The sequence below is a fragment of the Oncorhynchus tshawytscha genome, linkage group LG04 (assembly GCF_018296145.1).
Source record: "Oncorhynchus tshawytscha isolate Ot180627B linkage group LG04, Otsh_v2.0, whole genome shotgun sequence".
Lineage (NCBI taxonomy): Eukaryota > Metazoa > Chordata > Actinopteri > Salmoniformes > Salmonidae > Oncorhynchus > Oncorhynchus tshawytscha.
Genome location: NC_056432.1, coordinates 30,433,221 through 30,458,100, shown reverse-complemented (window position 1 = coordinate 30,458,100; position 24,880 = coordinate 30,433,221). Strand labels below are relative to the sequence as shown.

The window sequence follows — 24,880 nt, the reverse complement described above, 5'->3', positions numbered from 1 at the left end:
GCAAACTACCGCTTTTAATCGTGGCGAGGCGACGCGACTGGAAACATGACCGAATACAAACAGTGTAGTTTTTCCCTCCGCAAGGCAATCAAACAAGCAAAGCATCAGTATAGAGACAAAGTAGAGTTGCAATTCAATGTCTCAAACACGAGACGTATGGGGTAGGGTCTACAGTCAATCGCGGATTTCAAAAATAAAATCAGCTCCGTCGCAGACATCGACATCTTGCTCCAAGACAAATCAAACAACTTCTTTGCTCGCTTTGAGGACAATACAGTGCCACTGACACAGCCCGCTACCAAAGCCTGTGGGCACTGCTTCTCCGTGGCCAACGTGAGTAAAAAATTTAAACGTGTTAACCCTCGCAAGGCTGCCGGCCCAGACGGCATCCCTAGCAGAGTGCTCAGAGCATGCGCAGACCAGCTGGCTGGTGTGTTTACGGACATATTCAATCGATCCCTATCCCAGTCTGTTGTCCCCACATGCTTCAAGATGGCTACCATTGTTCCTGTTCCCAAGAAAGCTAAAGTAACTGAACTAAATGACTATCGCCCCCCGTAGCACTGACTTCTGTCATCATGACGTTCTTTGAGAGACTAGTCAAAGGATCATATCACCTCCACCCTACCTGACATCCTAGACCCACTCCAATTTGCTTACCGCCCCAATAGGTCCACAGACAACGCAATCGTAAATCACACTGCCCTTTCCCATCTGGACAAGAGGAATACTTATGTAAGAATGCTGTTCTTTGACTACAACTTAGCATTCAACACCATAGTACCCTCCAAACTCGTCATTAAGCTCGAGACCCTGGGTCTCGACACTGCCCTGTGCAACTGGGTCCTGGACTTTCTGACGGCCGCTCCAGATGGTGAAGGTACCCCACTGATCCTCAACACTGGGGCCCCACAAGGACGCATTCTCAGCCCTCTCCTGTACTGCACTGTCGGAACTAGAAGCACAAGCATTTCGCTACAGTCGCATTAACATCTGCTAACCATATGTATGTGGCCAATAAAATTTAATTTGATTATAGTGCAGAGGAACACTATGGAAATACAACTCTGCTCTGTACAATTCTGTTATTGCATTTTTTTTTGTTTCTCTGACCAAACATAAAAAAGATGGAATGTGGGGTCACGTGAGAGGTTGGTTGCTGGAGAACTTGTGGATTGCTGATGGATATGAAAGGTTTCTGCATATGCCAAATCCCCAAGAGCGTGGGAGAGACATGTGAGCGTCAGTGGGTATACGAGAGAAGACACATGGAGACATAATGGGATGTAGGCATTTCCTCCAGGTCTGACTCAATTCCTGGACCAGATGTCTACGTGTGCGTGTGCGTATGTGAGAGAGAAAGCGCCACAACAGTAGGTGGTAACCGAGCAGTAGGAAGTGTAGGGGGAAGTGGGGGTGGGGGGTGAAATAGTAGGATAAGTACTTCCCCTCCCCCGGTCCCTATCCAACGTCCTCCATTCCTCCTCCATTCATCAGGAAACCACACTCCAAACAACACTGCAGTGCCCACATCCTCCCCCTCCTAGATCCAGAGTATCTCACTCCGTCTCTCGCTCTCTCAACCTACCTCTTACCCTATGATGCTCACTGCTCAGTGCCTTTAACTCTGGGTGGCTGTACAGAGACCACAGACAAGCTGCGTAAAAGACATCGACAGAGTGGAAAATCACAGTGTCCTTACAAGAGAAACATCATTGTATGATAACACATCTCTGCATACCCTAGCCATGTGTTCGATCCAGAGTTCACAAAGCGTGCAGGTCTGTCATTTACAAACCAAATCAGTGAGGGAAAGCCCCATTCTGGCCTAAGACGTCCACAGCCTCCGCAGCCTTTTCAAGACCCTCGAAAGGCCTCCCAGAGCCAGGAGCAGGATGAGGTTCACTTGATTGGTTGATTAAATAGTTATTGACTGGGGTCTGAATAAGAAACGTGCTTATTATAGGCATTCACTTCGAAAATCACAACATGGCTGCCTTTCTCACATGAGGCCCTATAAAATAGACCACGTGATCTAATGAAGGCCCCAGTCAACTCCAATGAAAAGAGAACTAAAGTTAAATTATGTTTGTCCAGTCCATTGTGCCCTGTTGTGAGGGTTTCTGGGAAAACCCCTACTGCTCTTGGAGAATGGTTTTAAATAACCACACTCATGCATAAAGCAGAGAGCCCCCCTCCTCTAACCCTTCTTTAAATAGCAACAACAACAAAAGCAGTCTTTTCAGTGACAAGTTCAAATTTGAGGAGTCTGGCTCCCTGTCACTCAGAGTGGCTCAGTGGAACGTGCCATGTCTCTCAAACGGGTAATTTCCTAAATCACAGCCTTGTCACCAACACTGTGGACTGTGAGCATGTATACGTGTGCAAGACATGCTGCTGTATATTTAAGCGTGTGTGTGTGTGTGTGTGTGTGTGTGTGTGTGTGTGTGTGTTTGTGTTTGAGAGAGAAAAAGGAGGGAGAGGTATGTGTGTGCCATTGTACCCACCTAATCTTCCAAGTTAAGTTCTCTCTTTCTAGCCACTTCTCTATGTTAAAAATGACATCTCACCCCCCTTGCCACTGGCAGAACCCACCCCACCCTATCCTGTTTGTTCCCAGCCTCTTACTTCCGGTGTCTTTGTGTATCGGCGTCCATTTCAAACAGCTCCTACCCTCAATCCTTCTGTTCTGTGGAGGTCTGCTCCTGCCAGCTGCTGGCCCTGACTTCAACCCGGTACAAATTGTAGGGCGAGGGCAGAGCAAGGAGAGCTGGGTGTTTCTGGTCCATGTCAAGAAAGGATTCTGTTCTAGTTCTGGTATGTGGTTTAAATAGCAGAGGTATCACTACTGGCTGTGGGTTCCCCCTTGAACAGATGATATTCCTGTTCCGTCTCATAACCCCACTACTACCAGGCACTGGCTGATGAGTGGGATGCTGAGGTCCAAGGGCAGGCCAGACCACACGTTGTGCGTCCCAAATGGCACCCTATTCTCATAGGCTTGTAGGGCTCTGGTCAAAAGTAGTGCACTATATAGGGAATAGGGTGCTATTTGGGACGCCTATAATGATTTAAGTATTAGAGGCGGGTATATTTGTTCAACAAATACTCACTTTACATTCAGGCATTCAAATCAGTATGGGCGTAAACAAATGATCTATTCTACTGCATGCTTCACTCAACTATTCCCCTCTCCTATATCCTGCTCTTTCACTCTAGCCCTTTATTGGTCCTTTCTCATTTAAACATTTACATTTCGATCACTTTGTGTATGGAGTGGGTGTACAAGTTAAAAGGTCATGGATGAAGTTAGCACACCTACAGTAAAGCATTCACTGTGTTTGCTAACATTGGTTAATTAAATGTCTACACACCCAAAACCAGAGTGTTAGTCCCATGACTGTGGTGCCTCTAACCTCAAAATAAAAAGGAGGAGCTAAACCAATGTGACCGACCGACCACCTCAGCTCCACTCCCCTACAGCAGTATGGCTCTATTGGCTGGCTATTTTCACTTGCAGGCCAGAGGAAATTGCATCTAAAGTGCATAAGTGTGGAAATCCCAGAAATTATTTCAATCAATGTTGTGTTTAAGTAAAATTGCCTATCCAAACTTGACCCTTAAACTAATGCAAACGTTATCATAAAAGCATGTCATATATAGAACAGAGATTTAAATGGCAGGAAGCAAATAAACTGTATGTGTCTGAGTGCACCTGTGTGTGTGTGTGTGTGTGTGTGTGTGTGTGTGTGTGTGTGGTGTGTTGGACCTATGGACAGGCTGAGAGGAAAGGAACAGTCGACCACTCATTCAGATGGTCTTTGACGTTGCTCACCTGTCCTATGTAGCTCTCTGCCCTGCTGCGTCTGGTGGCTGCGCAGCTCCCGGATCTGTGACTTGATTCTCTCTCGCTCACCAAAGCTCTCCCTTTCTGTGTCCTGCAGAAACAACAGTAAATCAGAGACACTTGGTGCTTTTCAATACATCATCGCATCAATGCAGAGACAACGGAGTCGAGACGAGGGCATTTAGTTCTTTTCACTGGCAGTATGACATAGACAGAACACAGTCAGTCAGCCACAACAGTGAGCTGAACCCATCCCTCTCAGTGGTCTGATCAGAAGATATGTAGAACCATCAGGTGCACAAAGTCCTCTGTCTGTATAGGCCAATCAGAACAGTGTTGTGTGTCAGGGTCAAACGCTCCTCAAAAGAGAGAGGCCATGATGAGGCCCTGCCTACAGATGAGATGATAAGACAGCTGTTGGCTGCCTCTACCCTGTCCCTGTTCACCCCGGGAGAGAGACAGCGTAGCACAACACACCCTGAGAGCCAGGTAGGTAAATCAACCATCCCATAATACTTTGAAGCTGGATTCTACACCAAGAGAGTTAGTGAGCCAGCTGTATGGACACGGCCTTCTGTTGGGGGTAATGATTGAACTCTGCTGGGTTGGGTTAGCATCTGCCTGACCTCTCTGACCCCTCACTCCTCCACCTTGGGCTGCCGTGTCAGTAACATCTGGTCCTCAGTACAGACAGAGCAGTACACACTGCACAGCCAGCCCAGACATGAGAAACACACAGGGCCTCAAAATCTGCCATGAGAGAGGAAAGACACAGTAGGAGGGAGACGGTAGAATCGAGAGCACAACGTTTCGGCATATGGAGAGGAAATGGGAGGTGGAGACAGAAGGAGAGAGAAAGGGAGCGATGTAGAGGCTGCCACTGCTGTAGGCCCCTGCTGCCTGACCTTGAGAGACTCTACAGGAGGAGCAGCTGTACAAACACCAAGGCCAACACACGCACGCACGCACGGACACACACACAACCACACTCTCCCTCCAGTGCACCCCAAACTTCTCCACTGAAGTGCATCTGTGTGGAAAAGGATTGGGTGGTTTTATGGGCTTTCTACACACACTTATTTAGAAATATATAAATAACTTCCCAGTTTTTCTTTACAACCACAAGGTATTTGGCATATTGCATCCAAGAATAGTCCAACCAGATCTGTGTCTGGTTCACTGATCTATAAACGGGTATCATGAGAAATACTCTGCCCTGAAACAACATAATGCCAGAATTACAGCAGAGTGCCACTACTAATACATGTATACCCAGTGTAACGAAACACACACACACACACCACACACACACACGGTTACGGAGGGACACAAGACAAGACACAGGCCTGGAGCATACTTGATTCAAATCCACCATCTTTAAGCAAACACGGCACATTTGCTTAATGTACGTTATCCTGGGGCTGATAAAGGTGTCAGAAGTGAGGAGGTTAAAAATCACAGCCTTGTGAGTAGAGTCAATCAAATCAGGCTGTGATCAGAGAGAAGTGAGAGAGAGTAAGGTGAACAAACACAAAGCCTGGTACCACACAAACACACCTGAGCGAGAGAGGGAGGGAGATGTAAAAGGAGAGAGCTTAATCACTGTGTCTGATGAGCCAGGACCAGACTGTGACGTAAGCAAAAAAACAAAAAAAACACCCCAAACCTGAATAGCTAATCCAGAGAAAATGTCAAAGAGAAAAAATGTAGAAGAATGAGAGAAGCTGCTTTAAAATACTCTCCCTGAGGAAGGTTCTTTATTCAAAGAAGCTGAGGGGAAACAATGACGTTTCAGCTGGAAATACACCCCCCCCATCTACCCCTCTTCTTCATTTTCCTCCCCTCAGCTGCCACGAACAGGAGACAAACACCCAGACAGTGATCATTTCACAGCTCCCTTATACCACAGGGAACATACTTCTCAGAGACAGAAAGAAGGAAAGCATTGATAGTGATGTTTGAGAGAGAAAGAGAGAGAGCAGGGGTGTATTCATTAGTTGCAGATCTTTGCAAAATGTTTGGTATGTTGCAAACGTTTTGTAACGGAAACCGTTTACTCCAAATGGAAAACGTTTTGCGTTTCTATTGGACAAATTCAGGTAGGTCCCTCCGTGTTTCGTTCCGTTTTATTCCGTTTGCTTCTGTTAGCAAGAGGTAAGCGGTCTTCGTTGCAAAACATGAAACAGACCAAACATTTTGCAATGGTCTGCAACTAATGAATACACCCAAGATAATCCCATCCCAGGACCTCAAATCAAATCAAATCAAATTTTATTTGTCACATACACATGGTTAGCAGATGTTAATGCGAGTGTAGCGAAATGCTTGTGCTTCTAGTTCCGACAATGCAGTAATAACGAGCAAGTAATCTAACTAACAATTCAAAAAAAAAAAACTACTGTCTTATACACAGTGTAAGGGGATAAAGAATATGTACATAAGGATATATGAATGAGTGATGGTACAGAGCAGCATAGGCAAGATACAGTAGATGATATCGAGTACAGTATATACATATGAGATAAGTATGTAAACCAAGTGGCATAGTTAAAGTGGCTAGTGATACATGTATTACATAAGGATGCAGTCGATGATATAGAGTACAGTATCAACGTATGCATATGAGATGAACAATGTAGGGTAAGTAACATTATATAAGGTAGCATTGTTTAAAGTGGCTAGTGATATATTTACATAATTTCCCATCAATTCCCATGATTAAAGTGGCTGGAGTAGAGTCAGTGTCATTGACAGTGTGTTGGCAGTAGCCACTCAATGTTAGTGGTGGCTGTTTAACAGTCTGATGGCCTTGAGATAGAAGCTGTTTTTCAGTCTCTCGGTCCCAGCTTTGATGCACCTGTACTGACCTCGCCTTCTGGATGACAGCGGGGTGAACAGGCAGTGGCTCGGGTGGTTGATGTCCTTGATGATCTTTATGGCCTTCCTGTAGCATCGGGTGGTGTAGGTGTCCTGGAGGGCAGGTAGTTTGCCCCCGGTGATGCGTTGTGCAGACCTCACTACCCTCTGGAGAGCCTTACGGTTGAGGGCGGTGCAGTTGCCATACCAGGCGGTGATACAGCCCGCCAGGATGCTCTCGATTGTGCATCTGTAGAAGTTTGTGAGTGCTTTTGGTGACAAGCCGATTTCTTCAGCCTCCTGAGGTTGAAGAGGCGCTGCTGCGCCTTCCTCACGATGCTGTCTGTGTGAGTGGACCAATTCAGTTTGTCTGTGATGTGTATGCCGAGGAACTTAAAACTTGCTACCCTCTCCACTACTGTTCCATCGATGTGGATGGGGGTGTTCCCTCTGCTGTTTCCTGAAGTCCACAATCATCTCCTTAGTTTTGTTGACGTTGAGTGTGAGGTTATTTTCCTGACACCACACTCCGAGGGCCCTCACCTCCTCCCTGTAGGCCGTCTCGTCGTTGTTGGTAATCAAGCCTACCACTGTTGTGTCGTCCGCAAACTTGATGATTGAGTTGGAGGCGTGCATGGCCACGCAGTCGTGGGTGAACAGGGAGTACAGGAGGGGGCTCAGAACGCACCCTTGTGGGGCCCCAGTGTTGAGGATCAGCGGGGAGGAGATGTTGTTGCCTACCCTCACCACCTGGGGGCCACCTGGGACCTGTTGCCAATCCCACACTATCATCACTGGCCTCTGGCCCAGGCTGACAGTGCAGACCTGACAGAGTGGAACCGAGGCAGTCCCACTGCAGCACCCTGGCCTCATCAGCTCTTAGGCCTCAGAATCGGAGCTGAGCTTCTCTCCTGTAGTGCTTGTGGCCTCACCATACGGGTTCACGAGTGTTTGGGTCGGTCAGGATTTTAATTGTGAAAGCTCTGGACCGTAAATGCACAAAAATGACAACTGTCCTTTGGCCTGACCACAGCCAAGGCGTGGGCCATCTGGACTCATCTGAACACTCAGAGCCACAGAAACAACAATCAGGCGGAACAAACAGGCACGGAGCAGAGGTAGACTACTACGGATTACTGCACCACCCAGAGTAGAGCAGAGCAGAGGCAGCTCAACTAAACAAGGGATTACTCCATTATTGTGCAAATGAGATCAGAATGCGATGAGGTCAGGCTCTCCTCTCCATGGCTCTCTGAGGGAAGTCTGACAGGGTCCTTTTCCATGACTTCATGGCAAAGCCTAAGGAACCACACACAAGGCCGATCTCCAGTAAGTGAAATACATTAGCAGGAATGAAGTAGCAATCCTTTCTGCATCACACACCTATAACCCTCGTTGTCGCGCCCTGACCATAGTAAGCTGTTTATTCTGTATGTTGGTTGGGGAGTGAAAGTGACAAGGGTGGGTCATATAGGTTTTTTGTATGTCTATGTTGGCCTGATATGGTTCCCAATCAGAGACAGCTGTTTATCGTTGTCTCTGATTGGGGATCATATTTAGGTAGCCATTTCCTCATTTGTGTTTGTGGGATCTTGTCTACATTGAGTTGCCTGAGTGCACACCAGTAGCTTCACGTTTCATTTATGCTTTATTGTTTGGTGCGTTTCAGTTTATTAAAAATATGTGGAACGCTATTAAAGCTGTGCCTTGGTCTACTCATTACGACGATCGTGACACCCGTTTTTCACTTACCCACACATCATTCAAAGTCCAGTTAAAGCCGTTTCCCTCCATCCAACTCTCAATTTTTGCCATCTATCTCCCTTTGCGTGTCGGTTTCTTTCCCCTTTCTCCATCATCCATCCTCTCACTACAGCAGATCTTACTTACCATTATGCTTGTCATCATAAACTGCTAGTCTCAGTTTATTACAGGTTTATGATCATATCAGATTAGTAAACAAACAGCGTCTCTGCCCCCAGTCTGGTCTACCTCACCTGCTCCATTCAACATACACCTGGCCATGGAGGCAGATCTGATACATTACCATTTTGTAAAGTTGCAACAATGTACCAAAAATACACACCTGTATACTATTAACTATGGATTTATGAAACCAACTGATAGAAACTGTCTAAATGACTGCCCAATTATCCCAAAATGAAACCTCAGTTAAACCTTAGAGGCAGCTCAGCGCAATGAGAAACAAAAAGAAACAGGCACAAATTGTGTAAAGAGAAGTAGATGGAATTTGATAAGGAGGAACAAAGTCTGAAAAAAGGACAGGTATTCAGAGAGGAGAACTAGGTCTGTGAGAGTGGAAGAACTAGAATGTGTCATTTACCTTCTTTCCCTGGCTCGGCTACCTGTCTGTCTGTCTTCTCTCTCGCTCTGCTCTCGCTCTAGTAGTCATGACATCCTCTACTCTACCTCTCCACTCCCTCAGTCACCACACACACTCCTACATACCACACACACCCACCAACAGGCCACTCCCTCCACTTCCCTTCCCTCCCCTTCTGTCTCTACAGGGCTCCTTCTAAGTCTCCCTCCCCCTCTCCTTCCTCTCGATATCGCAATCCTTAAGACGTCTGCATACATAGGTTGGGTTTGAACCTAGCAGAACTCTAGGAATACTCCCTAAAGACCTTCAATTGAAAAATGGCACTATTACTGTTGTTGGTCCCAATTGAGCCACTGTAGCAACAACATAGCCAGTAACACTTCTTCAAAATAGTCAGAATTAAGCGAAGATAAATCAAGAAATCTGTATTTAATTTTTACGTTTTTTGCAGAGGTGGTCGCAGTCTGCCGAACACCAAAATTAACAAAAACATCACAAAATATGCAGTTTCGACTGGGAAACATCCGACAGGCTTTACAGGTTAGCCGGTTGCCTGGTTGACAAGTTAACTTTTGACACGCTCTTTTGACCAAGGTATACTCCATTGTTTTTGTGATTACTGAGTCTGCCTTAATTGGCATGTTACTTCAGACAAAAGATACATTTAGCATGAAACAGCTGCACTGCTGAATACCAAAATATATATATAATTTCTTTTGTCCCACAAAAAAGTTGTTTTTTCTTGCCAACATTCCTTCACCCATACATGTAATTACATTTTTGAGCTGCTAGGTGTGCAAACTTCTCTTTCCTTACCATATGGAAACTGTTACCTCAGCTATCCTCTCTCAATTCAAGCACATTCATTATAAACATAGTCATCAATAACCACTAGCAGGCCTACTGGTGTCTGGCAAAAAACTAAGCTTACATCAACAGTCAAAATAAAATAAAAACTCCCTCCATTCTTGAACATGTATATACATATTTCTCATTTGAATGTGAGATTTGAAGGAGATACACTGTTTGACATACACTATGTGTCAGCAGCTGATCACTACACTCCGTGTGTCTTTAGTTTGCTGCCATAGACCTTTTCGCTCTCGCTCTGTGTGTGTGTGTGTACTGTATACATATATACACACACTGTATACACACTGTATATATGTACACACACACACACACACACACACACACACACACACACACACACACACACACACACACACACACACACACACACACACACAGAGAGAGATATATACAGTACCAGTCAAAAGTTGACACACCTAGTCATTCAAGGGTTTTTCTTCATTTTTAATATTTTCTACACTGTAGAATAATAATGAAGACATCAAAACTATGAAATAACATATGGAATCATGTAGTAACCAAAAAAACTAATCAAAATATATTTAGAATTTTAGATTCTTCAAAGTAGCCACCCTTTGCCTTGATAACAGCTTTACACACTCTTGGCATTCTCTCAACCAGCTTCACCTGGAATGCTTTTCCAACAGTCTTGAAGGAGTTCCCACATATGCTGAGCACTTGTTGGCTGCAAACCATCTCAATTGGGTTGAGGTCGGGTGATTGTGGAGGCCAGGTCATCGGATGCAGCACTTCATCACTCTCCTTCTTGGTAAAATAGCCCTTAAACACTCAGGAGGTGTGTTGGGTCATTGTCCTGTTGAAAAACAAATGACACTCCCACTAAGCGCAAACCAGATGGGATGGTGTATTTCTGCAGAATGCTGTGGTAGCCATGCTGATTAAGTATGCCTTGAATTCTAAATAAATCCCTAACAGTGTCACCAGCAAAGCACCCCCACACCATCACACCTCCTCCTCCATGCTTCACGGTGGGAACCACACATGCAGAGATCATCCGTTCACTTACTCTGCGTCTCACAAAGACACGGCTGTTGGAACCAAAAATCTCGAACTTGGACTCATCAGACCAAAGGACAGATTTCCACCTGTCTAATGTCCATTGCTTGTGTTTCTTCACCCAAGCAAGTGTCTTCTTATTATTGCTGTCCTTTAGTAGTGGTTTCTTTGCAGCAATTCGACCATGAAGGCCGGATTCACGCAGTCTCCTATGAACAGTTGATGTTGAGATGTGTCTGTTACTTGAACTCTGTGAAGCATTTATTTGGCCTGCAATTTCTGAGGCTGATAACTCTAATGAACTTATCCTCTGCAGCAGAGGTATCTCTGAGTCTTCCTTTCCTGTGGCGGTCCTCATGTGAGCCAGATTCATGTCTTAAAGTAATGTTGGACTGTCATTTCTCTTTGCTTATTTGAGGTGTTCTTGCCATAATATGGACTTGGTCTTTTACCAAATAAGGCTATCTTCTGTATACCACACCTACCTTGTCACAACACAACTGATTGGCTGAAACGCATTAAGAAGGAAATAAATTCCACAAATTAACTTTTAACAAGGAACACCTGTTAATGGAAATGCATTCCAGGTGACTACCTCATGAAGCCGGTTGAGAGAATGCCAACATGTGCAAAGCTGTCATCAAGGCAAAGGGTGGCTACTTTGAAGAATATCAAATATAAAATATATTTTGATTTGTTTAACACTTTTTTGGTTACTACATGATTCCATGTGTTATTTCATAGTGTTGATGTCTTTACTATTATTCTACAATGTAGTAAATGGTAGAAATAAAGAAAAACCCTGGAATGAGTAGGTGTGTCCAAACTTTTGACTGGTACTGTATATCTATGTGAACTATAGACCATTATCTGGGGCCTCCATCTGCCTGGGGACAATTGATCGCAGCTCAAAGAGATCCGCTCCTGTGATGTATGGAAGGAGCCCTGCTGCCAGTTGCTGCTGTTGTTGTTGTTGGCTACAGCCCCATTACAGACAGAGCAGACTGACTCAAGACAGACTGCTGGAGCACAGCTGGTGGGCTGGATGTGTCTGTCTGCCCCAATCACCTCACCCCATCCACCCCACATGTAGCCCCTTTCCGACAGCACGAGGGCCATGTCAGACCCTCCACCTGAGAGGATGCAGGCATTGTGCCACATGACCTGAAAAAAGCTATTGCTTCTTCCTGACTAGAACGCCAGACTCCAAACATACAGACTCAAAGAAACACAGACACTGGCTCAGATATCCAATGCATATGGGACCCACTCCAACATTGACAACTAGACAGCCAAGAACAAGAACAGACACATACAGAGTATATCATACAACCTTTCTAGATTGTTCTAACCAATAATTCTTATCTGCTAGATGTGTGGTCTGAATTGCTACCTCCAACATCTTACAATTGCATAGTTTCACACAATACTAAATCCAGTATATGTTGCCAAAATATATGACAAACAAAACCAGACCTAAAGGAAATACAGTTTACGAAGGAACAAAAGGTGACTAACTAATCTTAAAGCCTTTTGTTCGGAAGCAACACAAGACTACTAGAGCGTGAAACATTGCTACATCGTAGTTACTGTATAGCCACAAGTACTTTACATTTTACATTAAGATTTTAGTCATTTAGCAGACGCTCTTATCCAGAGCAACTTACATTACTGAGTTCATACATTTCCATACTTTTCTTGTACTATAGTATACTATGGAATAAATCAAATATGGTATAAATACTATAGTATTCACTGTAGTGTTTTTGCAGACTTTACTGTAGTATACTGTAGTATTTTTACTGTAGGATTTACTGTAGTATACTGTAGTATTTACAATGAACTATAGTTTAAATACTGTAGTAAAGGAGAACTAGCATATAAAAAAAAAGTTAAGAACATATTCTTATTTATAATGATGGCCTACACTAACCAAACCCGGAAGACGCTGGGCCAATTGTGCGCCGCCTTATGGGACTCCCAATCACGGTCGGTTGTGATACAGCCTGGATTCGAACCAGGGTGTCTGTAGTGACACCTTTAGCACTGAGATGCAGTGACTTAGACCGCTGTGGCACTCGGGAGCCCCTAAATACTATAGTAATGTATTGTTTTAGCAAAATGTAGTATACTGTAGTGTTTACTCTATTGTTATTGCAGACATCACTGTAGTATTTTTGTTTTATTATCTTTGACATAGAAGTGGAGGCCTACCAGGAAACCTAAAAGAGAAATACTAAAATAGTACATTTTCTATAACCTGTAGGAAGGTAGGACTGGGGTCTGAACAGAGAGTTCAGAGCTTCTGCTCTTTTCTATAACCTGCAAGGAACACAATATGGTCTATACTTGGCATGTAGGTTTCTAATTTATGGGTGGCACAAATTGGAGTATGGGGGAGGAGAATAGGCAGGGTATATGCAAATTCAATACTGTAGTATTTACTACAGTTTAGTGCTGAGCGTTTAACCAAAATGTCTGTTATTTTTCCACAAGGAACTGACCAACGTCGGTTCAATCATTTGAATTCCATTTTGTTTGTTTTTTGGGGGGGGCTAGATGCGCAGTTTCTCTAGAGATAAATCAGATCAAGCCCGAGCTGTGCAATGTAGTAGGGAGTTGTAGAGTCCAAAGGGCCAATATTCTAAATAGTTTAGCGCAGAAACCATGGTAATTACCTACAATGGCCATAATCCATTGTGCGCCAGTTTACTTGTCCGGTCTGTGTGGAGCAGACACGGAGAGAAGTGAGAAAGAGCAATCGAGAGGGACAGAAAAACATTTGCTTCGTGAGGTATCTCTACCTGAAAATACATGATCTTTGATTGATAGTTGGTATTCAGCAGTCATAGAAGTATGCCTTATTTACTTTGAAAAACTACAAAATAGTGATTTTGTCAGACAGCATAGGCAAAGATGAGATGATGACTTGTAATTAAATAATAAAGTCATCAAATAAAATAAATGTAATATACAAAACTGTCACACCCTGATCTGTTTCACCTGTCTTGTGCTGGTTTTCACCCGCCTCGAGGTGTCACCCATTTCCCCATTATCCCCTATGCATTTATTTCTGTGTTTTCTGTTTGTCTGTTGCCAGTTCATCTTGTCTCATCAAGCCTACCAGCGTTTTCCCCAATACTCCTGTTTTTCTCTCTAGTCCCTGTTTTCTAGTTTTCCTGGTTTTGACCATTCTGCCTGCCCTGACCTTGCCTGCCGTTCCGTACCTTGTGACACTGCCTGGGATTACTGACCTCTGCCTGCCCTGACCCTGAGCCTGCCTGCCGTTCCATACCTTGTGACACTGCCCTGGATTACTGACCTCTGCCTGCCCTGACCCTGAGCCTGCCTGCCGTTCCATACCTTGTGACACTGCCCTGAATTACTGACCTCTGCCTGCCCTGACCCTGAGCCTGCCTGCCGTTCCATACCTTGTGACACTGCCCTGGATTACTGACCTCTGCCTGCCCTGACCCTGAGCCTGCCTGCCGTTCCATACCTTGTGACACTGCCCTGAATTACTGACCTCTGCCTGCCCTGACCCTGAGCCTGCCTGCCGTTCCATACCTTGTGACACTGCCCTGGATTACTGACCTCTGCCTGCCCTGACCCTGAGCCTGCCTGCCGTTCCATACCTTGTTCCATACCTTGTGACACTGCCCTGAATTACTGACCTCTGCCTGCCCTGACCCTGAGCCTGCCTGCCGTTCCATACCTTGTGACACTGCCCTGGATTACTGACCTCTGCCTGCCCTGACCCTGAGCCTGCCTGCCGTTCCATACCTTGTGACACTGCCCTGGATTACTGACCTCTGCCTGCCCTGACCCTGAGCCTGCCTGCCGTTCTGTACCTTTCAGACTCTGCTCTGAATTACTGACCTCTGCCTGCCCCTTCCTAGTAATACACTTTTGCTACTTTCAAACTGTCTGCATCTGGGTCTTATCCTGAGGTCTGATACAAAACAACTGAAATGTTTTATGAAAGTCATTTTAATAATCAAACTGAAATCGAACTAACCTAAAAGAAGCACTAATCGCTCAGCACTACTAAAAGTCTCGAGTTTTTACGGACTGTTGTGTTTTTCTGGACATTACTATAGTATTTACAACAAAGCTTTTTTGCAGATAATACTGTAGTATTAACATTCTATAGTAAGTACTACACATGATCGAGGGATACTACAATTTGTAGTATAGTATTCTAGAGTATACTACAGTTTACTATAGGATTCTATAATAAGTACTGTAGTATTCTATAGTTTTTTCACGTTGGTACAGATTCCCGGCTGAGCATGCAGCCTAACCCGCATCACCAACCCAATTCTTACAGGAATGACGGCATACAATAGGAATTAACTTTACCCAACAGAGATCCTGTCTTTAGAAAACAGAGCAGGGAGTACAGACAAACTGATCGTGCAACAGTGATAAGATAGCATCTAGCCCCAGGCAAGCAGTTCTGAAAAATGATTACGTTGTTACTATTACGTCTTTCAGCATTATCAGCACATAAACTCATCAGTCAATCTGCAATGCTTTCACAGGAAACTGTCATATTGAAATTAACTGAAGCTATTAGGGTTATGAATACAGTAGTTCACTTCACTGACCACCAGGGGGCCTCTCCTAACCAAATGTGTAAAGGGCTTTGACATGCAAAGCCTCAAATCTGAAAGGGGGAAAGAGGAAACAAGAGAGGTGAGAAGGAGGAATATAGAATGCGAGAGAGACTACCATCCCTCTTCCCTTCAATCTCCGACACATAGATGGACAGATAGGCACGCACAGACACGCCCAAGTTCTGGTTGCCACACGTAATCAAAACATAATCATTTCCCTTCAGTGTGATGTGAGAGTTTGGAGAGTGACAGCCTGGGTAACCAGTAGTGTGTAGAATGACAGGCCTGGCTCGCAGGGTGTTCTTATCACCAAGGATTTACTGCCTATACCAAACACCAGAGCCTGAACAAATCTCCTCTCCTCTCAGTCTCTGGGTGTACTTAGCCAGAAATGAATGAGGTATGAAGAATGAAAATACATTCCTTGCGTCGTGGCAGCCACTTTGGCGCAAGCTCGCCTGCGTGTCTGTCAGTTTATGTGTTCGGAACATGGTGAAGAGAAGACACAGTCATGAGACAGACAGTGTCTGACGGAGTCACATGCCTGGGTGTTGTTGTTGTCTGCATTCTTCATTGTGGCAGAAAAAATGGTCACTGTTCTCTGCAAACATATACTCAACACCCACAACTGAGTCTGTGCTGCTAATTAAAGTTGACGTGTAAGTTGCAACATGATCTCTCTTCATATAAAAAAAGTTTGAGGCATTGACAGTCAGTCAGATCATACAGCTGTCATAATCAAACCTGTTTGCCTCCTCTCTCTCTCACTCACTCACTCACTCACTCACTCACTCACTCACTCACTCACTCACCCCTGCTCCCAGGCTGTTTTGGAGATCCAGGCCCTCAGATTCCAGGCATCGGCTGGTGGTTCCCCCTTTCTGCCCTGTACCTGAAACACACACCACATCCAACTGGTTACACACTGACTGATGAGGGGGGAGACAATACAAACCTATCAAATCTCCAATGGGAGCTGAGGAGACACACTGATGGAGAAGCTAAAGTGGTTTATTTGTCAAGACAGGAGCTTACTACTGAATGAACAAGCCAGATAGGGTGAGAAGGACAGAGAACAAGAGGGTGAAAATAGAGAAAGGGAGAACCTCTGGGCAACAGGGGACAGGATTATTATAGAGTAGTATCCTAACATGTCCTTCAACTTATCAGGTAGCAGGGGAGTGCTGTATGCCTGCCCCCCTGGAGAGATGTGTGTACTGTAAGTGTTCTCCTCTTCATCTCTGTTCCTTCTCCATCTCTGTTCCTTCTCCTCCTCCTCTACCTCCATCTCTGTTCCTTCTCCTCCTCCTCTACCTCCATCTCTGTTCCTTCTCCTCCTCCTCTACCTCCATCTCTGTTCCTTCTCCTCCTCCTCTACCTCCATCTCTGTTCCTCCCTCCTCCTACCTCCATCTCTGTTCCTTCTCCTCCTCCTCTACCTCCATCTCTGTTCCTTCTCCTCCTCCTCTACCTCCATCTCTGTTCCTTCTCCTCCTCCTCTACCTCCATCTCTGTTCCTTCTCCTCCTCCTCTACCTCCATCTATGTTCCTTCTCCATCTATGTTCCTTCTCCTCCTCCTCTACCTCCATCTCTGTTTCTTCTCCTTCTCCTCCTTCTCCATCTATGTTCCTTCTCCTCCTCCTCTACCTCCATCTCCATTCCTTCTCCTCCTCCTCTACCTCCATCTCCATTCCTTCTCCTCCTCCTCTACCTCATCTCTGTTCCTTCTCCTCCTCCTCTACCTCCATCTCTGTTCCTTCTCCTCCTCCTACCTCCATCTCTGTTCCTTCTCCTCCTCCTCTACCTCCATCTCCGTTCCTTCTCCTCCACTACCTCCATCTCCGTTCCTTCTCCTCCTCCTCTACCTCCATCTCCATTCCTCTCATCTCCATTCCTTCCTCTCCTCCATCTCCATTCCTTCTCCTCCTCCACTACCTCCATCTCTGTTCCTTCTCCTTCTCCACTACCTCCATCTCTGTTCCTTCTCCTCCTCCACTACCTCCATCTCTTCCTTCTCCTCCATCTCTGTTCCTTCTCCTCCTCCTCTACCTCCATCTCTGTTCCTTCTCCTCCTCCTCTACCTCCATCTCTGTTTCTTCTCCTTCTCCTCCTTCTCCATCTATGTTCCTTCTCCTCCTCCTCTACCTCCATCTCCATTCCTTCCACCTCCATCTCCATTCCTTCTCCTCCTCCTCTACCTCATCTCTGTTCCTTCTCCTCCTCCTCTACCTCCATCTCTGTTCCTTCTCCTCCTCCTCTACCTCCATCTCTGTTCCTTCTCCTCCTCCTCTACCTCCATCTCTCTCCGTTCCTTCTCCTCCTCCTCTACCTCCATCTCCATTCCTTCTCCTCCATCTCCATTCCTTCTCCTCTACCTCCATCTCCATTCCTTCTCCTCCTCCACTACCTCCATCTCTGTTCCTTCTCCTTCTCCACTACCTCCATCTCTGTTCCTTCTCCTCCTCCACTACCTCCATCTCCGTTCCTTCTCCTCCTCCTCCATCTCCGTTCCTTCTCCTCCTCCTCTACCTCCATCTCTGTTCCTTCTCCTCCTCCATCTCTGTTCCTTCTCCTCCTCCTCTACCTCCATCTCTGTTCCTTCTCCTCCTCCTCTACCTCCATCTCTGTTCCTTCTCCTCCTCCTCTACCTCCATCTCTGTTCCTTCTCCTCCTCCTCTACCTCCATCTCTGTTCCTTCTCCTCCTCCTCTACCTCCATCTCTGTTCCTTCTCCTCCTCCTCTACCTCCATCTCTGTTCCTTCTCCTCCTCCTCTACCTCCATCTCTGTTCCTTCTCCTCCTCCTCTACCTCCATCTCTGTTCCTTCTCCTCCTCCTCTACCTCCATCTATGTTCCTTCTCCTCCTCCTCTACCTCCATCTCTGTTCCTTCTCCTCCTCCTCTACCTCCATCTATGTTCCTTCTCCTCCTCCTCTACCTCCATCTCTGTTCCTTCTCCTCCTCCTCTACCTCCATCTCTGTTCCTTCTCCTCCTCCTCTACCTCCAACTCTGTTCCTTCTCCTCCTCTACCTCCAGCTCCTCCTCCGTACTCACCCTGCTGCTCCTCGTCTCGGAGGCGGCGGATGGCAGCTCTGATCAGTTTCCTCTCCTCATACTCAGTGGCCCCGCGCAGCTGGAATACACAGACAGGACAGCCATCAACACAGGGAGAGTGATGCTCAGAACCATTCATGTGGATGGGGAGACAAACTCAGAGGGCCACATAGAGAGATGCAGAAACAGATGAGTGAGACTGGCTGACTTGTAATTGATTTACTAATCTAGGGCAGTATGTGCATAGAGATTTGTGAAAGATTGATATTGATGATGTCTAACAGTAAATTCACAAGTAATGTGTGTGGTGTACATCACTGTTCTCACCAGTCCAGTCAGTTCCTCCATGTCCTGGATGGCTTGTAGTTTCACAGAGAGCATGTTTAGGGAGTCACCCAAATCTGACCTGAGATACAGACACACAAACAGAAACACACACTGACACATCAGAGTGCTGCTTTCATGGCAGTTGGTGATGCTTGACCCTGCTCATGTGTTAAGGTGGCCAGAAGGGCAGTGTAATCCACATTCAGAGGCATCCTGCAGTGTTGTGTGCCTCACTGGCTCCACTCCTGGAGTAAATCAAGACGCCAGACAGTTTTTCTTGGCCGGGAAGAAAACTTTTTTTTTCTGCGAAAAAGATTCCCAAATCCAGCCTAGAAAAAGTGACAGCATGATAGACATGTAAAGGAGAGAGAAGCACATTGCCAGGCAAAAACATCTTCTTCCTCTCTGTCCTCATATAGCTCTCCATTTCTCTGCCTCTTTTTTCTTCCTCTCTGACTCATTCCCCCTCTCTTTCCCTCTCTCCTCGCCTCATTGGAATTGGAGGATGTGTGGAACTTGGAATAGAATATTTGACATTCCCGCAGTGAGTAGAAAAGGATAATATTGCTTTCAGGAGGCTGTGTGTGTGTGTGTGTGTGTGTGTGTGTGTGTGTGTGTGTGTGTGTGTGTGTGCACGTGCTCGCAAGCCTCTATGGACACATGCATGCATGTGGCAAATAGACATATTCTTCCAGCTTTAAAAAGGGGCACCTCTGTTATTTATGTAACCCAAGTAATCCAACTACCCAGCAAACGGATCCCATTTAACAGTCATTGTCCCTAATGTGATCCAGTAGGAGCAGAGATGTATGAGGGCCAGCGTCCTCCTCATGTTGTGGATCTGCAGCCCAGAACACGAGTCAACTAGGAGCAGTTGTCTGCTGGGGCCCTTCCCGGCTGGCTGCAGTAAGCTGCTGTAGTAGAGCCAGTCATTAATTAGCAGAGAGGAGCAGCAAGCCAGAATGGCCCATTGGGTTCAGCCTAGACACTCCAGCCTGAACTCCCTCACTACCATTAAAGCCCAATGAAAACCGGTAAAAAGTACAATGGTGATGATGATTGGCACACGAAGGGATGTTGTTGTCTTGTTAGTCTTGTTTCTGATTGGGTTGTAATGAAAAACAAACGGGTGTAAAAAAAACAGATGACAGGAGGCAACGACTGCAGACTCGTCAGTTTTTCCGTCTGCTATGGCTGCGCGGCGTGACGGGTTCTGGCGGCCGCGCATCGCTGAACCGGTAAAACGTTCAAACCTGCTGTAACGGGTCAATAAAGACTAATGAAATACAAAATACATTTTAAAAACCCGTAAACGACTGTATTGACGTCTTTACTTCCAGGGATATGGCTGGTAGCCTAATAGAATGTGTCTGGATTCGTCTGCAGGCTACATGACAGTGATACTGTTAGGAATATGAAATTAAAAGGTATGAGTAAATGTATGAGAATACATACAGTACACACAACTTATTAAACGTTATGCCTACACAGGTGTGTATTTGCATAACAAAATATTGCATATGAGTTCTTCTACCTCCCCTGTTTTTTATGGACTCCCTGTCATGGTTTTTCCAGATCTGCATTGTTGTGGCCGAACTTCCCAGAATGCCTCCCTGGAGAAGGACAGGGAGTGCTGCATCTGGGTTTCTGTGCTTGTTGTCTCAGAGTTTCCAGGCAGCTCATCTGGACTGCTACAATCTGTCATGGATAATGGGTCTGTATGCAAGAGTGTGTGTGTGTGTGTGTGTGTGTGTGTGTGTGTGTGTGTGTGTGTGTGTGTGTGTGTGTGTGTATATTCAGATTCAGGAGGCTCACCTATTTGTGAGCTGGTTCTCTTTGTCGTCATTCTGGTTGAGGCGTTTGTGCCGGAAGCGTTTGCTGGCCAGGGCTGCCTCCATGTCCTCTATCTCTCTCCTCCTCAGCTCTCTGATGGCTGAACGGATCAGCCGCCGCTCATCCAGGTCCATCGTCCCATCCAGCTACACACACACACAGAGGGGAAGAGCAGGAGTGTCAGCAATGGAGAGCAAGCACATAGGGACACACACATCTAAGAGACAGACTCAGCACCAGGATAAAGTTACTAAGGGGGCAGTTGAAATCAGTGCGGGGGCACAATTTAGGGAAGTTCTTGCATTGGAATTATATTGAATTCGGCTTATATCACGCCGTGTCCTCTGTCCTGTAAAGTCAAACTACTGTGGCAGGCAGGGCAGTCGAAGCCCCTCTGGAACTGTCTCTTCAAGTTCATCCCAGTCTCTCCATGGGAAACAGGCCCTACCCTCTTCTCTTCTCTTCTCCCCAGCCTGCTTTGCATGGTAGCCCTCTGGCCCCCTGTAATTAAACCACTCTTAAGCTCGCTAAGAGATGTGCTTTTACACGAGGCCAGAGTTCTGGCGCCCCTGCCCCGCTGAGCACACACGGCAGAATCCCCTGCATCTTGAACATTTTATCCCTGATCTCTGATCAGTCGTAGACCACAAAGTTACATGGAATTCTACTTTAATGAGTCTAAATTAATTTCATGGAGCATGAGCAGAAGGAAGTGTCAGTAGTATGTCTGTGAGAGCCAGGCAGCATTGTGCTGTTGCTGCAGGTGGGCCGTGGCTTAGCTTACAGAGTGTGGTGGGGAGTCATGGGGTCAGTGGGGCTTACATGAGCTTTTATAGTTTGGCGACAAGTGATTTAACTTCAATAAAGCACAGAGTGAGGACCACCTGAGAATGGAGCAGAGGATGAGAAACAGACAGCTTCCCAGCTGTTGCTGAGCTAATGGGCTGTAGGAGGGAGGCTGGGCCAGGCTGACTGTAAACCTACTGGGCTGTAGGAGGGAGGCTGGGCCAGGCTGACTGTAAACCTACTGGGCTGTAGGAGGGAGGCTGGGCCAGGCTGACTGTAAACCTACTGGGCTGTAGGAGGGAGGCTGGGCCAGGCTGACTGTAAACCTACTGGGCTGTAGGAGGGAGGCTGGGCCAGGCTGACTGTAAACCTACTGGGCTGTAGGAGGGAGGCTGGGCCAGGCTGACTGTAAACCTACTGGGCTGTAGGAGGGAGGCTGAGGAGAGAGAAATCAGTTTCAGACAGGCACTGGGACAGACAGGCAGGCAGGTGGAAATTGCTCCGCTCTGTCTCCAGGACACGATTCATCCCAATCAACCTGCCTGCATTAATGTGAGTGATAGCAGCACAAAGTGATGGAGGGAGTAGGGAGAGAAAAGGGAGGAGAGGGAGCCGTCCTCTGTCAGGTATGACAGGCAGCAGAGCTCTACTCCAACATTGACTGAAGGAACCTGTCAACAAACGCACAAGGGATGAACAGCACCATTTCCTCTGGCAGAGACTTTCCTGGACCAGCCCACATGGCCCAGCCACGTCATAATGGTGCACTAACTTACAATAGTAGAGTGGGGGTATGGGGTTGTAAACCGGAGATCAAACAGACCACCCGTGAACAGCCCTGTGAATCGTAAAGGAGGAACCAGAGGAGGTACAGTACTCTTCATGGGGAGGGATGGGGATGGCGGGGGGGGGTCGCTGGATTCGAGGCCACTCTGCGGTTTGGTAGAATATAGAGCTAAGCGCCTCTCGCTCAAGGGGGCTCGCATGTAATTTGGAGAAATTTGGAGTGTTGAGCTGACCGAGGAGAAAATGTGTAAGAGGAGTAGAGACAGAGAGAGGGTAAGAGAAGAGAAAGGATACGAATGATGTGGAGGGAAGGAGAGGTGGGAGGCAAAATACATTAGTAGTTAATGGTGGGATAGGATGACAGAGGGAGAGAGAGGAATGAAGCAAAAAGAGAGAGTCGGTCATGCCTAAAAATGGGCAGACAAGAGTAGGGTGGGAAAGGTTCAGTCATTCCTCACATTCCTGCTGACTCAGGAGGAGAGAAAAATCAGCTACAGACAGGCACTGGGACAGACAGGCAGACCGACAGGCAGGCAGGCAAGCCTACACAGATGACACATGGGCTGGAAGCATGGCCAGAGAAGGAGAGGGTCGAGGGTGCAGAAGGAAGAGGAGTAAATGAAAAACACACTGTCACTTCCACTCTGTTTCTCTCTCGCACACTCTCTCTCGCACACACCACAGACAGCTCTCCCTTTCTGCACAATTGAGCTTATTGCTGCATGAATGCCATGATTTGATTACATGTCCCATTATGCTGCCAAGTTGTTAACCAAGATGTTGTGATCGATTTCTTGTGATTAGAGATGTATTTATACATGTTTCAGATAACAGAGAAAGCGCCTGGAACCTGGGAGAAAAATGTGAGACGAAAGGTGAGAGGTAATCTAGCTAGAGCATGAATCAAGCACACCAAGTCCTCCACCACACGCTGCCTGTGTGGGAGGGAGGGAGGTCATCAAATACTTCCAAATTACATCCATTTCTGATGATGATCAGTTTTAAAAAAACAAGACAAATATGAAGAATGCCATAAAAAAAGGTTATTAATCCGATGAACAGAGAATGCGATGGACTGCAGATTGACAGTGGTCTGGCTGGCATTACCAGCTGCCCAGATGAATTACCCCAATCCTGCCCAACACAAACAGACAGACAGGGATTAAGATCACAAGGTGATGGTACAAGATGAAACATAATCCTCAACTTGTGATCATCAGGACTCTGACCTTTCCCCCATGCCAACAGCACTTACAGCTAACAGCATCAGGTGGGTTCCAAACAGCCTCCAACTGGCCAGTAAATTGACAAGCATAACCTAACATCAACCCTGATTGGTCCAGACATGCGGGGGCGAGGATATTACAGTCTGTTGGCAGCAGGCCAATGACTGGGCCGGTACAGGAAGATTGAGTAATGATAAAGCAAATAAAACACACCTTTCACTTGGGCGTCTGCCAAGAAAAACACAATAACTGTTGCAGAACCAGACATGGAAACACACACAGAGTTCTTTGACTTTTGACCCCTAGAGGTGTATAACCCATATACAGGGAACCCACTGTAGTGGAATATGGCAGGAGAGAAGGGAGAATCAAAGAAGGAAAGTATTGAACAGGTCCACAGTTCAGAACCTGCTCCAACGTGCATTTATCAAACTGAACCGCTGTTGCTCCCGGGATACCAACCGGCACTTTGGTCAAACCAAACAATACTGATGGAGAAGGCAGTGTTTCCTGAGCCAAGGCACTATGCTCACAGGACTGAATGTTCTGTAGCCAGCAATGAGCTCTCTGCTGGACCAAGAGCACTCCGCTCTACCGGATTGTTCTGTCCTGAGCACCGTGACACTGGTGGGAAGGGAAGGAAGCCAAAATGCTATGTCACAGTTCACGACATCCGGAGGAAATGTGCATGAATCAAGTACAAGAGATTAGCAATGGCTCACACACAGTAGAAAGCTACAGTAAACATCACTAGAACGTCAGCACGCTGAGTCACAACAGAGAGAGACATGTTATGACACAACCAGTCTCTCAGGAAACTGAACTGTGGCCTTGGTGGAGTCTCCTGATTCAGGTGGTTAGGGGTAGGGTTTGGGCACGAGGAGTGATGCGTTAGGAAACAGGAGGGGGAGGGGGATGTCGCAGACAGGAGAGAAGAGGGTGACGAAGAAGGGCAGGCAGCCAATCATGTGATTGCCAGTGGATTCTACCATGCAGCCTCAAAGTCAGGTTATTGAAGTAGCAAACCATTTACATTTCAACACTTTTCATTTCCTCCATCAAACCTCTGAAGTTATGAGCAAAGTTGAGAACCCTGTTTGAATGGCCCACAGGAAACCTGCCAAATGACTCTGTAAATATACTGTGGTACACACGAGGAAAAGAAACAGACAATCCTAATTTTTCATAAGAAACCTCATTAAGGCACGCAGCCCTCTGTGAGTCAACTTCCTGTAGATTAACAGCACACCAAATAAATAAATCTCCATGGAATTAAAACTCCCAAATTGTCCATAAAGGCATTCAGCTGTGGC

At 46.2% G+C, this 24,880-nt stretch overlaps 1 protein-coding gene across 7 annotated transcripts in view; it reads right to left on the bottom strand.

Annotated features, from left to right (window-relative positions):
* Nucleotides 1-24,880, bottom strand: part of LOC112233545 (smoothelin) — an 86,721-nt gene that overhangs the window by 40,951 nt on the left and 20,890 nt on the right. For 6 of the 7 annotated variants that reach the window (XM_042320603.1, XM_042320602.1, XM_042320605.1 and 3 more), the window contains exons 2-6: nt 20,752-20,915; nt 18,937-19,015; nt 18,610-18,688; nt 16,369-16,448; nt 3,836-3,938 (exon numbers count right to left, since the gene is read on the bottom strand). In XM_042320603.1, the coding sequence (XP_042176537.1) occupies nt 3,836-3,938; nt 16,369-16,448; nt 18,610-18,688; nt 18,937-19,015; nt 20,752-20,915 (505 nt within the window). Of the gene's footprint in view, nt 1-3,835; nt 3,939-9,047; nt 9,157-16,368; nt 16,449-18,609; nt 18,689-18,936; nt 19,016-20,751; nt 20,916-24,880 lie in introns of those variants that run through there. The other variant, XM_024401261.2, reaches the window with a different exon arrangement.